The sequence below is a fragment of the Neopelma chrysocephalum genome, unplaced genomic scaffold (assembly GCF_003984885.1).
Source record: "Neopelma chrysocephalum unplaced genomic scaffold, ASM398488v2 Primary Assembly neopelma1_320, whole genome shotgun sequence".
Classification (NCBI taxonomy): Eukaryota; Metazoa; Chordata; class Aves; order Passeriformes; family Pipridae; genus Neopelma; species Neopelma chrysocephalum.
In genome coordinates, this window is record NW_020897983.1 from 398924 (window position 1) to 415294 (window position 16371).

Here is a 16371-nt window from a genome sequence, read left to right on the forward strand (position 1 = left end):
TCTCCCTGCACACAAACACGAACCAGGGAGAGGCAACAGGCCGAGGAACTGGTCACACGCGGGCCACGTGCTGGAGCAGGGCACCCCACAGGGCATGCAGGATTTGAAATTAGCAGCAGTGAGGTCCAGCAGAAGCGCCTGCCAGACCTGCTGGGCCCCTTCCAAAGCCATCTCTCTCCTTTGGAAAGGGCACAACAAGCGTGGCGGCCTCGAGCCGGGGGTGCTGAGCCAACACGTGCCGCTCGGGCAGCGCCGGGAGCCCGGGATCCGGGGTGGGCTGAGGCAGAGCTGCTGCATCCAGCACCAAATCCCAGTGTCCTGCCTCCTGGAGAACATCCATACTGAGACCCTGGCAATGGAGAAGAGAGCAGGACGAACAGGGCAGTGACAGCAGGAAATGCACAGAATCCCAGACTGGTTTGGGTTGGGAGGGACCTTAGAGCTCATTTCATCCCACCCCCTGCCATGGGCAGGGACACCTTCCACTAGCCCAGGTTGATCCAAGCCCTGTCCAACCTGGCCTTGGACACTTCCAGGGATGGGGCAGCCACAGCTGCTCTGCCCAATCTGTGCCAGGGCCTCCCCACCCTCACAGCCAACAATTCCTTCCCAGTATCTAACATAAACCTACTTTCTTTACTCACTGGTTACTACCCAACAGCTCCTCTCACTAAAAGACAAGCAGGTGCTGGAGCTTGTACCTGTTCTTTGGACACACAGAAGGTGCACACACCAAGCCCAGCCTCACCTCAGCTTCAGCCCAGGCACGTGATTTTTACATAAGATCCTGATCCCATCACAGCCCCCCAGCAGGCACAGCTCCACTGGTAGGAATTGCCTCATCAGAGGAAGGAAAGAGCTCTGCCAGGAAGAGAGAGCACTGCACTGCTTCAGCAATCCTGGCATAGCTAAAACTGTGCTTAAACAAGGTCTGTGGCAAATTGGCAGTTTCTAAACAAAAGCTGTCGCTTATCTCAGTACAGCTCTGGCACCCCCAGCATTCTCTGGGCTCTTTCCTAGTTCAAAATCCCAAATCCAGTCAGAAGGACTCTTCTCCAGGGCGAGAGATGAATGAAAAAACCCAAAAGAACCCCCAAAACCACCTTCCCCTGAAAACAGGCACCCCTTAACCTCCGAAGTCAAACACGCACCAAGACAAGGGACTGGGTTATATTTGCCTCTCCCCAGCTGCCAGAGGAGCACTGAGCTGCTGCCAGGGCACCCTCACAGCATGGTCACCCTGGTCCTTCTCTTCCCCATCTCACTCCTCCCATGTCCATTAGAGGACAGGACACCTCATGTCTCTGGCAGGACAGGACACCCTCACTCGCAGTGTTGCAATAAAATTCAAAGGGGAAAAATTGATTGTGGGGAAGAGAGAGACCTTCTTATTTCAAGACTTGGGGCTTGGAGCAACCTGGGCTAGTGGAAGGTGTCCCTGCCCATGGCACGGGGTGGAACGAGATGAGCTTTAAGGCCCCTTCCAACCCAAACCAGTCTGGGATTCTGTTTCAAACTCATTGCAAAGGCACAGGGAACCTTCTGCCCAGGTGGGGCAGCCCTGGGAGCAGGAACAAGCAGCCCAGGACACCAGGATCAGAGATGAGACTGGGATGTGGCGCTGGATTAAGGGACACAGGTGTGAAGATCTTCCCCTGCCATTTCTTCCCCCTCGCTATTTCCTGCAGACCTGCACTCCCTGCCCCAGTTTTTGGGCCCTCCAAGTCTTTTCTTCCAGACTCCTGCTTTCTGGATCCTGGTGAATGGGATGCACCCCATGGGAGAAACAGGGAGCAGAAAAGGGAGAGGGAGAAGAGCAGGAGCTTCCCAAAGGCAAAGACAAAAACAAAGCAGAAAGTTTGACTAGGGAGATGAACCTCAGTGAAAGTCCTCCAGGCTTTGATACTGGAGAAGTTGGGACTGCAGCATCCTGAGGGTACCCCTGCCATGCCTGGCAGCATCTTCCTACACCCCAGGAGTGGACTCTGCCAGCAGCAGGAATGGAAATGCTCCAGAGTTGTGGAGAGCAGTGGGGGCTGCAGGATCTGTCTCCCTCCAGGCTAATGAGACCTCACAGCTTTGCAAGCTTGACCTGTCCATGGCAAGGCTTCTCCATAGGATCATGGAATGGTTTGGGTTGGAAGGGACCTTAAAGCCCACCCAGTGCCACCCCCTGCCATGGGCAGGGACACCTTCCACCAGCCCAGGTTGCTCCAAGCCCCGTCCAACCTGGCCTTGGACACTTCCAGGGATGGGGCAGCCACAGCTTCTCCGGGAAACCTGTGCCAGGGCCTCCCCACCCTCACAGCCAACAATTCCTTCCCAATATCCCACCTTAACCTTGCCCTCCTTCAGCTTAAAGCCATTCCCCCCTGTCCTGTCCCTCCATCCCTTGTCCAAAGTCCCTCTCCAGCTCTCCTGGAGCCCCTTCAGGCACTGGAAGAGGCTCTCAGGCCTCCCTGGATCCTTCTCTACTCCTGTCTGAACAGCCCCAGCTCTCCTTTGATTTCCTTTGATAATGGCTAAACAGCAACATTTACTTTGAAACAAATGGTCACACCAACGGGCTGGCAAGCGAATTTTCCTGCTTTGCCCTTTTTGTTGTGGTGGCTTTTGTGTTTGGTGACAGTTTGAGGGTCACACACACCCCGCAAACACACAGCCCGGAGCCTGGACTTTCATGGCAAGTGCCAGCTCAAAACACCAAGTCCCATATTGCACACCTCACGTCTGCCTTTCATCATCCATCAAAATAGCAAGTGGAGCCCAGCACTCCCACTTCAGCACAAGCAAAACATGTGGGAACTCGAGGCAGTTTGTAGGAAAACGTGATACAGCCTTTCTAATAAAAGCTCCCGCTTTCCTCACTATGGAAAACAGTTGCAAATGGGTTTCTGCAGCCTGAGACTCGACAGCAGGGCAACAGGAAAACGCTGTGCTTGGCTCTTCCCAGCCCCAGCTTCCATGGTTTCACTGCCAACCCCCCCAGCCCCACGAGCAGAGTGGAGCCCAGCACCATCCTGCTCCCACCACGGGCACCAGATCCTGCCCGGCCCACTCGGGGCTTCCTGACACAGGGCTGCCTGCACACAGTAACTAATTAAACCTTCAAACAGCTCCCCCACAGCACCAATTAAAGAGACAACCCCAGCTTTCATAGAATTTATGACTTTCAGTGCTGTTGCCACAGGTATCCAGGTTCGAGCGTTGTTTAAAGCGGGTTTCAAAGGGGATCCGGACTCGCCTCCCTCCGGGGAGAATCCATTTGCTTTGTTCACTAGACTATAACTTAAAATTTGTTACATGCACCAGCTTGTAACTCTTTGAAAAACTCCCTGCTCAGCCAGCTTCAAATGTACGTGATGAACTTCCCCCGATCAAAGCAATTCCCCCACGAGGAGCCTCAGCTCACGAGCAAGAAGGGACACAACAAATTTTGGGGGTGGGAATCACGGCACAGGCCAGGAGGGGACTCTTCCCCCAAATCCACCAGAGAGCCCAAGCCAAGGAGCTCGCTTTGGCACAAAGCAAGAAGAAAAAGGCATTTAGTGGTGAATTAGCTTGCTTAAAAGGCAAAAAACCAAAAAACCCCCTATTTTTTAGCAGAGGTTTTATCTGTTGTCTGTGAGCAGAAGACCCCCGGGCTCCTCTTCCAGTAGGACCCAATCCTGACACCCCACACCAGGGATGTGGAGTGAGATGGTTGAACACTCTCCACATTACCCACAGATGGAAGTGCTGCTCCCGTGCTGCCCCAGGACATGTGTTACCTTGGGTTCATCCCCCTGCCCTGCAGAGCCCAAACTCCTTTGCTGAGGCAAAGGCTCAGCTTGCACGAAAGCTCAGCAGCCACAGGGCACCAGCCCCAGCACAGCCCGACCTCGCTGCCTCCTGCCACTGCTGCCGTCCCAACATCCCTTAAAATGGTCTCTTCCAGGTGAAATCCAGCCCCAGGCAGGTTTAAGGAAGCACTGCCAGGGAGCTGGGTGCTGCTCAGATTAGTCATTTATGAACTGTGACACCGTGGAGGACACGGCTCACAATGTATTTGCTACTACAAACAACAAACAGCTCAGGGAGGGGCCGGTGAAACCGCTGCCTCTGAGGGCAGGACAACGGGCACGACGGGCTAAAATAAAACCCCAATGACCCACGGCCCAGGCTGGAAAACACTGGGTTGGAGCTCCAAGCCCCGGGAGGACCAACTTCCCGTGGTGACCTATATGTGCTATAAATGCCGCAGACACGGGCCGTGTGACGTCAGCTCCAAACTCGTGGCAATTGTTGGGTTTCTCCTTGCCAAGAAAAGGCAAAAGCGGAGGTGCTGAATTGTCCGGGCGGCGGGGGAGCGAAAGCAGTTCCTCCCCGGAGCATTTGAGGACAGAAACGAGGGAAACAGCGGCAGCAGAGCTTAAAATAAAAGCACAGGAGGCAAATAGGAAGAGAGGAGGGATCTCGAAGCTGGAGGGTTTGGGTTAACACTTTGGGTTTTTATGGTCCGGGAGAGGAAAACGGGTTCCCCTTGGCAAAGGGGTCACCAACACCTTGGGCAATCACCAGAATCATGGAATTGCTGATCAGAACCATGGAAAAGACTTGTGAGATCATAATGTCCAACCCCACCATGGTCACCACTCAACCACGTCCCGAGTGCCACATCCATGTGTTGTTTGAACACTTCCAGGGATGGTGACTCCACCACTGCCCTGGGCAGCCTGTGCCAATGGTTAACAACCTCTCTGGTAAAGAAGTTTTGGATTTGAAAAGGATTTGAATTTGATGTGATTTTACAGCTGGGATTCTCCTGAAGCACTGTTTCAAATGCCTGTGCTCCCTTATTTACCAGTTGCACTTGGGAAGCAAGAACCTTTTCTTGGCAAGTGGGGCATTTTGGATGGCAGTGATCAGTCAGTGCAGTGCCTTGCTCTCTTCACTCCTCACTTCCCCTGGGGAGGAAAGAGCCTTGAGGAAACAGCTCCTCTGGAGGGGAAAAATCATAAAAGCTACACACTGCTCCAGGATTTCCAGGAGGAGGAGAGAGATGGAAAGGGGGAGCCATGAATTCCCATGTCCAGCCCAAATGCCATCAACCCAATGATGGGATCCCATCCTGTGTGGACAGAGGGATGAAACGCCAATTTTTCTGGCACGTAGGACAACATCAGTTTATTATTTTGGGCCTAATACAATGAGCCCAAATGATGAGATCCTGGCACTGAGATGGGGCTTTGTGAGCACTGAGCTCAGACTTACACAAATCAGTGTTTGCTTCTCCTTTCTGGGCAGAGATGGAGAGGAAATGCTGCTCTGCCCTCATTGGTGGCACAGGCCCTGACTGAGCAGGAGTGCTGGAAACACAAGGCACAACAAAGATGAAGCCTTGGCCTTCCTGCATGACAAGCCTTAGGGAGTTAATCTCCAGGGCCAGATTATGGCTTGGCTGTGAGACACTCTGCTCCCTCAGCAAGCCCAGGTCCCCAAATCCAAGGACCATCTGCTTTTCACCCTCTGACCACATCAGGGTTAGTGAAGATTCGACTTCAAATCAAATTTTGAGCTGGATGGCTGGGTATGTTTTTGGGGATCAACCACCTTTGGGGATGAACCACCTTTGGGGATGATCAGGGCCAGGTTGGATTGGGCTTGGAGCAACCTGGTCTAGTGGAAGGCATGGCAGGGGTGGAACTCCATGATTTTATGATTCTAACTAGCACCTGATTGCACCTTGCTGACTATTAGTGAATAAAGGTAGAACATCCACAAACTATGAAAACAACCACTTGCCACTATCTAGGACCTTGTTTAGACCCTTTGGAGCCTTCTAACAGGCAGAGCACACCCCTGGTTGCCAGGGAAGGCCTAAATCAAACCATTACAGCATGGAACATCTCACTGATGTCTTCCCGCAGTCATTCACTCCACCAGCAAAAAGCCAAAGATTCAGGAATAGGGAGAAGCCCCAAAGCCAACACACAAACGAAATGTATCCCCCGCCCTGAGGTGAGGCCAAGGATGGCTGCCCCAGGGATAACTCTGCTGCTGGAGCAAAACCTTTCCCAGAGCTAAATTCCCAATCCAGGATGCTCACGGCGGGACGAGGGAGCCTTGGCAGAGCCCAGGCCTGGGACAGCAGGGATTGTGCAACGTCCTCCAGCTCAGTTGTATAACACCAGTGCTCTGCTTTCATGACTTCTCACAGTCAGCCCCGGAGAGCAGCAGCCCAGAGGAAGGGTGGTGTCAACGTTACCTTTCACTCACCCGAAAGAAGAGAAGGGGCGGGGGGGGGGGGGGGGGGGGTTTGGGGGGCTTCCGGGGGGGGGGGGGCCAGGCGGGGGGGGGGGGGGGGGGGGGGGGGGTCAGAGATTCGGTGTCGTTCCGGCGGCTGCGGAGCCAAGCAGGGGGGGTCCGGCTGTGCCTCTGCTCCTGGCCAGCACCACAGGCTCCGAGCAGGAAACACATGAATGCCATTGCTCCTCTCCCCCCCAGTGTGGAGCACGTCTTTTGTGGGATTATTTTAACAGCAGAAGTCGCGCAAGGAACACTCGCCTGGAGAGATCGGCTTCCATCTGGGTTAACCCGAGAGTTTTCCCCCCCCTCCAATTTCCTCCAGCCCACTCAACAGCTTCCCTCCCTGGAAAAGTGTTTGCTCGAAACCATCTTGATGTGCAGCTAAACGGCTCAATCCCAAAGCAGCACATTTCCCTGGTCAAAGAGGGTACGAGAGCAGGGCAGGGGAGAGCCCCCCATCCTGCTGCTGCAGGTTCCCCAGTGCCCCACAACACGCTGGGGCACCAAAGGTGCTCTCCAGAAATCTCCAGGATGGCACAGCATGGCTGTTCCACGTGGCCAGGGGTTTCCCTGGACAGCTGGAGTCAGCCCACGGTAGAGAAGGTTGAGTTTTAACCATCCACAAGGTGCTCAGCAAGAAGGGCAAATGAAGGAACTTCCCACGTGTCAGGGGCCGTGTGAGCCCCCCACAGAGCAGCTTCCTCAGGCATCAAAAATCCAGCACAGCACTGCCCAGGAATTCTCCACTTCAGCCTCAAACCCACGAGCAGCACATTTCCCATCAGACATCTGAAGCCACACACCCTGCAGAGTCTCCATCACACCCAGATCACCAGCCTCCTCCTCCTCCCCGGAGCTGTCCTGCTCCCAAAGCAACTCCTTGGATGTTGGCATCCCTGGCCCCCTCTTGGCACCCTGGAAGCATCCAGCCAGGAAGGCTTCACAAGATCCCTTCGGGAATGCTGAGATCCCACCCAGGGAGCCTCTGGAGGGACTGCAAGGAGCAGCCACCCAAACTGCAGCCGAGCCCCAGGAATGAACCACCACCACCACGTCTTCAAAAAAGGAACAGCAAAAGTCTTCCAGGGCAGTGCAGACATGTCTAAGCAGCTTAGAGAACAGCCCTGATTGTCTGCTCCCAGGATCCTGGAGCGGTGGGACAACAATCTCCAGCTCAGGCAGCAACTTCTTAACAGGAGACAGATCAGCAAGAGCAGCTTTGCCCACCCAGAGACACACGGAGCAACAAGAAAACCATCCAGAGAAACAGCAGCAGATCCATCACCAGAAAAACACATAACAGAACTACACCAACCCCTCCTTTGGTGTCTCTGGAACCAAACACAAATTTATTGCGAGAATCATTATGGTATTAGGAAAAAAAAAAAGCAAGATGACAGTACCTGATCCTCCAAACTGAGTGCTCGCTAGGGTCGTGGGTCTGTTTTTTCCATTAGCCACTGGCAGGGGAAACATCTAGAAAAACAAGAAGATGAGAGAGAAGGGAAGAGAAAAGAGATTTCAGTCTGTTAGTTTTACTGTGCTGCTGCAAAGGGGTCAGATTGGGGGAGGAAAGGGGGAAGAGGAGCACTTTATTGATGCAAAAAACTTCCCTCTCCTCGTGTCCCTGCTCCGTGGATCAGCTGCAGGAGGGGCAGGAGAGCAGCTCTGCACTAACACAACCTGACACAGGGATGGGGTCACAGCACCAAGTCAGACAGTTCAAGAAGTGTTTGGACAGTGCTCCCAGGCACAGGGTGTGACTCTTGGGCATGGCCCTGTGCAGGGACAGCAGTTGGACTCGCTGATCCCTGTGGGTCCCTTCCAACTCAGCACACCCTGTGATTCTGTGATGCTCCTGTGTCCACAGCGTGCCTGGTTCCTTGTGTGCAACCAAAAACCAGCCCAGGAGCATCAGTGCTGTGGTCAAACCCAGCAGGTTCTTCCCTAACTTGCTCACCAGGGCCCTCCCTGCAGGGTGCCCACGGGGCCAACTCCATTCATAGAAACCCAGCACAAAAACGACCCTGCAGCACCTCGAAAAGCTCATTTCACCCCTCCCCATCCCAGCTCCCACAGCACTCCGGGTCTCATCCCACCTCTCTGGACACACACAGTGCCTGGGCAGGACGTGGGCTGCCCATGGGTCTGGCTGGCACAGGCAGAGGTGACTCAGCCCCAGGATCTGGCACTGCCCGAGCTCGGCGCCAGCCCTGCAGGATGAGCCCTCCAGCCTCCCAGAGCAGCTCCCACCCCTCCAGCCTCCCAGAGCAGCTCCCACCCCGCTGCTCCAGCAGCCCCAGGACCCAACACAGCCCCGGGGTCTGGGGGAAGAAGCTACTCCAAGTGCAAAGGTTTCAAAAATGAACCTATTTTACAGTATTAGTCACTCTGGGGACTTGTTTTCTCTACTGCTGCAGCTTCATTATCACAACTGAGCTTCTCCTGCCAGGAGCTTCCTCAAAAACACTGCACACCTCATCACCTAACCTGTATAAATATTTTTAATAAAAGTTGGGAGAGTTTCAGAAGCTGTTATTTAATAATTTACATGCACCTGCGTGCAGCAGAAAAGAAAACTAATTCTCCTCCACACAAATGGAGCTCCAGCCAATAAAACAACTGGTGGGAAAACGTTTAGTGAATTAACATTTTAATATCCTTTTTCTACTCAAGATACTTTCACCACCAAGTCATTTGAATTTTTATTATTTTTAGCTTTGTAATGTCTGAGCAACTCAAAAGTTTAATGCTTTGAAGATTAAACAATGTAATGGCACAAGAGCCTACAGAAATGCAGCGTTTCATGCCCTGACATAGCTGATGTCTGGCTGTGGTCAGAAACATTCCTTTGTGCAGAGCAGTCTGCCCAGCTTTGTTTTCACAAATGCTGGGGAGAAAAAAAAAAAACAACCAACAAAAAACAAAACCAACAAAAAACAGTTAAATGTGGTAGAGATGCAAAGAGAGCAGTTAAGGAACCAACTGCCATTCATAAAGAGCACAAATTTGGGATCATATATATGCATGCACGGGGTGTAGATGTTCCATATATGGATTTAAACAAAGGTGTAAACAGTGTTTAAGCATCCTGGCACTGCTGCCAGCACCTGCCCACACCGGGCTGCCCAGGGACCCCCACCATGGGGGGAGCCCCTGCTGCCCACCCGAGGGGCTCCACAGGTATTTGGGGCGGCCCCACCATCAGATGACACTTGTTTCCTCAGGAAGTTGGGCTAGAAAATAAAAACAAACCCCAACACACCGAAGGTTGCAGCCAACCTTCCTCCCTGCACTGCTGCAGGGCTTCCCTTGCAGGGCAGGGGGTGGTTTTGTGCAAAGACCTCCGAAACTGCTGAAAATGGAATTTACGGGGCTGATCCCACCCAGGCTGTGCTCACTCCCTCGTCTTAAGGTAGGGAAGAGGATTAAGTGGTTAGAAACCCTCTCTCCAAGGGCAGGTCTGCATGTGCAAGCACGGGGGGAAGGGATGCACGATGAACCCAGGAACCCAAAAAAAGAAATAATAATAAAAAAAAAACCAAATGAAACCCCAAGGCACTGCTGGCTCGTTTCCATGAGCATTTCTGCTCAGCACTTGCTGAGGCTGAAAAACCCGAGGTTTGAGCACCAAACACAAGTGGAGAAAATGAACAGCTTTGTTCCACTGTGCACCCAGAGCCTTCTGCTTCTGCAGAACAGAAGGTGGGTTCCCCCCACCCCTGGTGATCCCCAGCACGCCCACCATCCCTAAAACACCCCCAGAGCCCCGGGGATGCCCTCCCCTCCTCCACCTGCTTTCAGAGGTGTTTTGAGGCTGATGCAACACCTTCCTGCTCTCCCTCCCCAGGGGATTTAGGAGTCACAGACCCCTTCCCACACCAGGGGATGCTGAAGCACAGAATCCTGGAATGTCCCGAGTTGGGAGGGACCCACAGGGATCATCCAATCCAACTCCTGGCCCTGCACAGACACCCCAACAATCCCACCCTGTCCCTCAGAGCGTTGTCCAAACGCTCCTGGAGCTCTGGCAGCCTTGGGGCTGTGCCCACTGCCCTGGGGAGCCTGGGCAGTGCCCCAGCACCCTCTGAGGGAAGAACCTTTCCCTGAGATCCATCCCAACCCCCCTGGCACAGCTCCAGCCGCTAAAGCAGGGTGACGGGGAGGGGGGGAACCCCGGGTTACCCCTCCACACTCATCACTTGGCAGTCCCAGGAAGTGTTTTGGGGTGTTTTTTTTTCTTGCTCCCAGCTTCTTTTTCCACTGTGGTGTGGGCTGCAGCCCCGAGGAGCCGGCACAAGTCATACGTGAAGTGCCGCCTGCCCTCGCTGGCGTGTGTCGCTCACAGGCAAAGTTCACCCACCCACTGCAAATTTCCTTTCTGCTTTTAAAATGCTGCTTTAAAAATAAACTGGGAGGGGGGCAGGGAGGAGATGAACCGGAGCTGGCACCTACGGAGGGACCCAGGCATTGAGGAGGGACCCAGACACGAGCTCTCAAGGGTTGTAATTGGGTCATTACTTGGCCTTTGTTAGATTTGAATAATGTAGATTGAAACGGTTATGTAAAATCCCCCATCTTAAGTCGCTGCCTTTGGTTTTTCAAGTCCTACCTCCTGCCTCCCTGAGAGCTGACAACTTCTGCACACCCTTGTAGCTCCATTTCCACCCCTCCCAAAGAATTTATTCTCCATCCACTTCTCCCAGGGCAAATCCAGCACATGGGAGGATCCAAACACCCGCACCCTCCCCCGGGGAGGTTATAGCCAAGACACCCCAAACTTTCACCAGCAAACTCATAGGCAAGAAAGAGAATTTGCCAGACACAAGGAACATCAAGCAGCATTTCATATATTGTGCACTTCTACCAGCACATCACTTTTCAAATTAAATCAGTTTTCATTTTCTCTTCCTCCCACCTTTTGAACTCCAGGCTGACCCAACCTCAAGCCTGAACTCCAAACCTGAAATCTGTTTTGCAGCGTGGAAAGTATCCAGCTGTTAATCTGGGGAGAAGAGGGAATTCGGCTCAAAACCCACTGCCAGCAGGACATTCTATACGTGTTCACCTAAGACAGACCTTCCTGACTGCGGCCCCAAACGCCCACTGCGGCGTGGAGTCAAACTTTACAACTGCTCCGCTCTGAACAAAAGTGAGAGGTTTATCATGGAAAGGCAGGCATTGGGCCTTGGCTGGAGCAGGGCACAGCTTCAGCATCCTCCAGCAGGGCAGGAGGAGCTGCTCGAGCTCTGCTTGCTGCCAACAGCCAGGCACTCCAGCCCCGCTTCCACGGCTGGAGCCACGGGGGCCGGAGCGCGGCGGGGAAATGAGCCGGCAGGTCCTGTGCGACTGCTCAGGCCCCTGCCCACCCTGCACCGTCTCATCGAGCCAGAAACCCCCTCTGACAGCAGCCTCCCCGCAGCATATGGTTAATACTCTGCTAATAATCATGGCTGTTAACAGCATCTCGCTCCTGCCAGAGCCCCCGGCTGGCACCGAGCCGCTGCTGCTCTCCGGCTCCGCGGGCGCTCGGCAGCACGGACGGACCCCCCCGGGGCTGCTCTGCTCCAGCTCGGCCGTGCCCAGGGGTGCCCCTGCCCTTGGAGCATCCCAGCCCAGCCAGGATACCCGCCCACACCTTCCCACAACACACCAGCAGTGGCATAGATGGTCTGGGATAACCAATAACCACGAGTCATAGAACAGCAGAATGTCCCGAGTTGGAAGGGACCCACAAGGATCATCCAGTCCAACTCCAGGCCCCGCACAGGACACCCCAATAATCCCACCCTGTCCCTCAGAGCATTGTCCTGGAGCTCTGGCAGCCTTGGGGCTGTGCCCACTGCCCTGGGGAGCCTGGGCAGTGCCCCAGCACCCTCTGGGGGAAGAACCATTCCTTAATTTCCGAGTCCTTGTGGTCCATCATCTCCCAGGAGCACAGGCCGAGGGCAGCTCCTGCTGCACGAAGCCTGCACCTGCCAGACTGACCTGCAGAGCCTGGCAGCCCCCAAAGCCCAGCCTAATGCATGGGTTGAGCTGCCCACTGGGGTGGATGTGCAGGATGTGCAGGATGCTTTCTGGAAAGCTCTTCTCCAGATTTGCCAGCCCGTCCTGGCCGGCTGCCAGGGAGCAGCGGTGAAGGCAAGCTTACAAATTACCTGCACTTTGGGGCAATCATAAAAGGCAATTTGTTCAAGGGTAGAGGTAAGTGTGCTGCCATGCACACCCCAAAGCAGCCATGAGGCTGCATTGCCGGGCCTTTGGTTCCAGCTCACGTAGAGAATCCCTTGATTTTTGCCTTATTGGGAAACTGTGTTGGCACAGAGCTTTGGGGGAGCTCAGGATCTATGCAATGGCATTATTTATGGACAGGACTGTAAGCCCAACTTATAGCATCTCACACAACCCTGCCATTTAATGGCCCAGGAACTCAGGGCAGGCTGTGCAAACCCATCATGGCCAAATCTTAAAATTCCCACAGCAAAACACCGCTCAGGGCTGGACCACAGGCTACTGGGGCTGAGCACATTCTTCCTAGAAAAAAGCAATCCAAACACTGATCTGAAGCAAATGCTTCCAGCTGCTCTGAATATCTCTAGATTTCCCTCCCATCTCCTCTCCTGGAAAGGATTGCAGAACTGATGCTCCACTCCTGTTTATTCAAATTAAAATATAAATATATTTGGAAGAGGGAGCTTTGTGGACAAAAATCCTGCATCCCAAGGACACAGAGAGAGCAAATCACGGAGGAGCCTCTTTGATGGACCCACCATGTACAGTCTAGGAAGCTTTTCCATTTCAGCTACTCATCCTGGAGGAGAGATGTTAATGTTCCCTTTATGCAAACTCAGGAGAAGGGTGTGTGGAGATGAGGGTTTGTGAAACAGAGCTGGCTCTGGTCCAGGCTGCGTCGGAGCCCATCGGCCAACTGATCCTGGAGGGAATGTCTCCGAATCATTTGCTGGCAAATGACATTTGCAGGCCCTGATGCTGCAAGAGCAGCCGCCCCCAGTGCTGCTGCACGAGCCTTTACACCAACACAGGACCGAGTCCTGGTCCTTCCCAGGTTTACACCAGCGTAAAAGCACCGAATCCGAACCCAAATTTGGCGTGGATTCATCTTCAAGGACAGGGACACTCGTGTACAGAGGGAACAGGTCAGGACCCCTCCAGGGAATACAGATCTGAGCATGCAAATGAGGATGGTTCATTAGGTTTGAAAAGGTCTTGGGGTTTTTTTTTTTTGAAGCTCTAAATGGTGAGTGGGATTGGATTTTTTTTCCAAGGGGGAGAAAAAACAAACTGGGAGCTGCTGCAGCCCCGGCCAAGGAGCAGATTCTGGGTTACTGACCCTAAGTGCAGTTCAAAACTCCCAGTGCAGGAGGTGGAAGGCCCCAGGGCTCCTGCCAACCTCCAGGACCTCTGAGAGGGACAAATAACCACACTGCTGCTCCCCAGCAAGCCCTGACCTGATTCCTGGTTTCACAGGGACACTGTCACTGCAGCCCCTGCACCCACTGTAAAACATCCTACTGCAAAAGTCCATCCCTGGTAAATTCACAGAACCAGCCTCCCAACAGAAGGATGACACTGGGAGAACTGGGCCTCTCCTGCAGGAGAATTGCTCTTGTGAGGGCTGAGAGACCCCCCCACCAGCACAAACAGGTACAAACCCCAGCTGTACAGAAAGGTTTATGTCCCACTGCTGAACCTCAGGGCACGGATGCAGAAAAGCAGGTGAGCCTCAGCACATCCACAGGTGTCACAGATACCAGGACTGCAGGTGACCTCAGTTCTGCCACCACTTTTACTCCCCTCTCCAAGGGGCAGGAAATCCAGCCCAGCAGGGCCGTGGGCTGGGTGACCCAGGCCAGCCCAGAGCCACAGCAGTGACACTCCTGGCTATTCCCCCTCCTGGGGCTGTTGTTTCTATCTCTGCAGCACGTTTGCTTATCTAAACAGCAAGGCACACGCTCCAAGTGCCATGAGGGTGCAGCACACAACAGAGGAACCCAGCAGACAGTTGTTTGCTTTTGAACACCAGCTCTGCCCTCCACGAGTCACCTGCCAAGGAGAGGCAGCACCGCCGGCAGCGCGACACGGGACGTGCCAGGGACCGACCCCCCTCTGCCGTGACTAAAGAGACTTCTCCTCCCTCTGAGCTGTGCACACCCTTCGGGGGGAACTCTTTAGGTCCCCTTTCTTTGAAAATAAACAGCTCCTAAACGCAGCTCAAGGTTTCCAGGATACAGAGGAGCAGAGCATGGGGAACACAAGTGTCCGACTCCTGCAAAAATAACGCGCCGGAGAGCTTGGACACGTTTCAAACTGTGACAAAATAACCTGTGGGAGCAAAAGTTTAATAGTCTGGATCTGGGGAGAGGAAAAAAGCTTGATTAATCAGCTACTGAAGTTACATCTCTGCGTGGCTGCAGAAACAGTCACCCGGTGAGCATTTAAACAGAGAACACACAACTCCGTTAATTCCCCCAAAATTTCCCATCCAGAAAAAAAAAAACCTCTCTGCCCTCCCTGCAAGGAAACGACACACGTTTGAGGGGGAGAGGGGGGGAGAGAGGAGGGGCAGAGGCTTTGCTTTAACTTGAAAATAAACAAGTTGCAGCACATGTGCACGCACACAAACACGGCACATCTGAAACCCATCATGTCCAATTTACAGGCTCACATTTCCTCCCTTGTGCAGCTCCCAGCCCCGGCAGAGCCCCGGGGCCTGCCGAGCCCCCCGGCCGCGCTCGCTCACCATACTGAAGTCCAGCAGGTCACTGAGCTCTTTGTCTGTCCCAACTGCAGCCATTCTCTGCTGCTGCTGATTCATATTCCCACAGACTCAACAGTGGCAGTCCTGGAGAAAGCGAGGGGGAGGGGGGGAGAGAGATATTTTAATGACTAGAGCAAACTACCCACCCCATTGATGAATATTTTAAAAAGACAGAGCGGGGGGGGCGAGAAAAGAAGAACCCTCAGCGCGTCCCCAGCGTCCAACTCTGCTCGGAGAGAGCACAGTCGGAGTCCTCACACAGCACCCAGCGGCAGGAACAAGCCCTCTATTGACCAGACACACTTGTATGTTAGTTTTTTGCTGCCAATTCCACTAGTTCGGGCCAATTCTGTTCCCGGCGTGTGGCGAATGAAGGGGAGGGGGGGGGGGAAAAAAAAAGGAAAAAAAAAAAAAAAAAGAGTCAACTCATTTATCAAAGGGTTCAGGCAAGTTATCACTCAGGCGCTTGTCTGGCTCGGCTCGCCCCCTCGCCTTCCCCCACGCTCGCTCCCCGCAGGAGGCTCTCTTGTCCTTGCCTAGTTTTGTTTAAAAAAAAAAAAAGTGAAGGGGAAAAAAAAAAAAAAAAGGCAAAGCAGAAAAAAAAAAAAAAAAAAGTCTGATGTTACAGCTCTTTCCTTCGGGTCGCCGAGCACCTGCAGCTGCTTTTTCAGGGACTGTGTTTGGGGATGCCCAGCCAGGCTGCTGCACTCAGTGAGAACTGAACCCTCTCTGCTCCCAAAAGGGACTGGAAACAAAAAAAAAAATTTTTGTTTTCGGAGTGTTTTTGCAAAAATAAAGCCCTCCAGGCAACCTTGCAAGATAGGTAAATATTATTCTTCCTAATTTTACAGATTATTTTTTTTTCAAAAGGGAGATTGATCTTTTTGGCCAGCTCGCTATAATAGAAAAATATTTCTTTGGGAGGGAGGAAGAGAGGCCTGGGATGAGATAAAAGATTCCCTTTTTTTTTGGCCTTTTTTTTTTTTAGGAACTCATTCATGGTTACAAAGGGCAGCTGGCCAATAAATTTAACTCATTAATCATAAGGTTAAAAAAAAAAAAACAACAAAAAAATCTCTATGTGATCCAAAGCATTTGTAGGCTCAGCCACTACATTTCAACGAAGTTTTATAAAAAACACTGAAATCAGCCCAGCATGTAAAAACCCTTCACCACTATAAAGAAACAGCCAGGGGATTTCTTTTTTTTTTCCCCTTTTTATTTTCTTTGCAAAGCCCTTTTTAAAAGTGTCATCGGTGCAGCAGGTCAGTATTTTTAAAGCCGCTTTCCCAACCTCATGCCCC

At 52.9% G+C, this 16371-nt stretch overlaps 1 protein-coding gene across 13 annotated transcripts in view; it reads right to left on the reverse strand.

The window, feature by feature from the left end:
* Window positions 1-15427, reverse strand: part of TCF3 (transcription factor 3) — a 74747-nt gene extending 59320 nt beyond the window's left edge. For all 13 annotated transcript variants that reach the window (XR_003537541.1, XM_027705129.1, XM_027705126.1 and 10 more), the window contains exons 1-2: window positions 15050-15427; window positions 7692-7764 (exon numbers count right to left, since the gene is read on the reverse strand). Coding sequence is in view for 12 of the 13 variants with exons in the window: in XM_027705129.1 (XP_027560930.1) it covers window positions 7692-7764; window positions 15050-15124 (148 nt within the window). In the remaining variant the exon portion in view is untranslated. The remainder of the gene's footprint in view (window positions 1-7691; window positions 7765-15049) is intronic.
* Window positions 15428-16371: the final 944 nt, after the last annotated feature.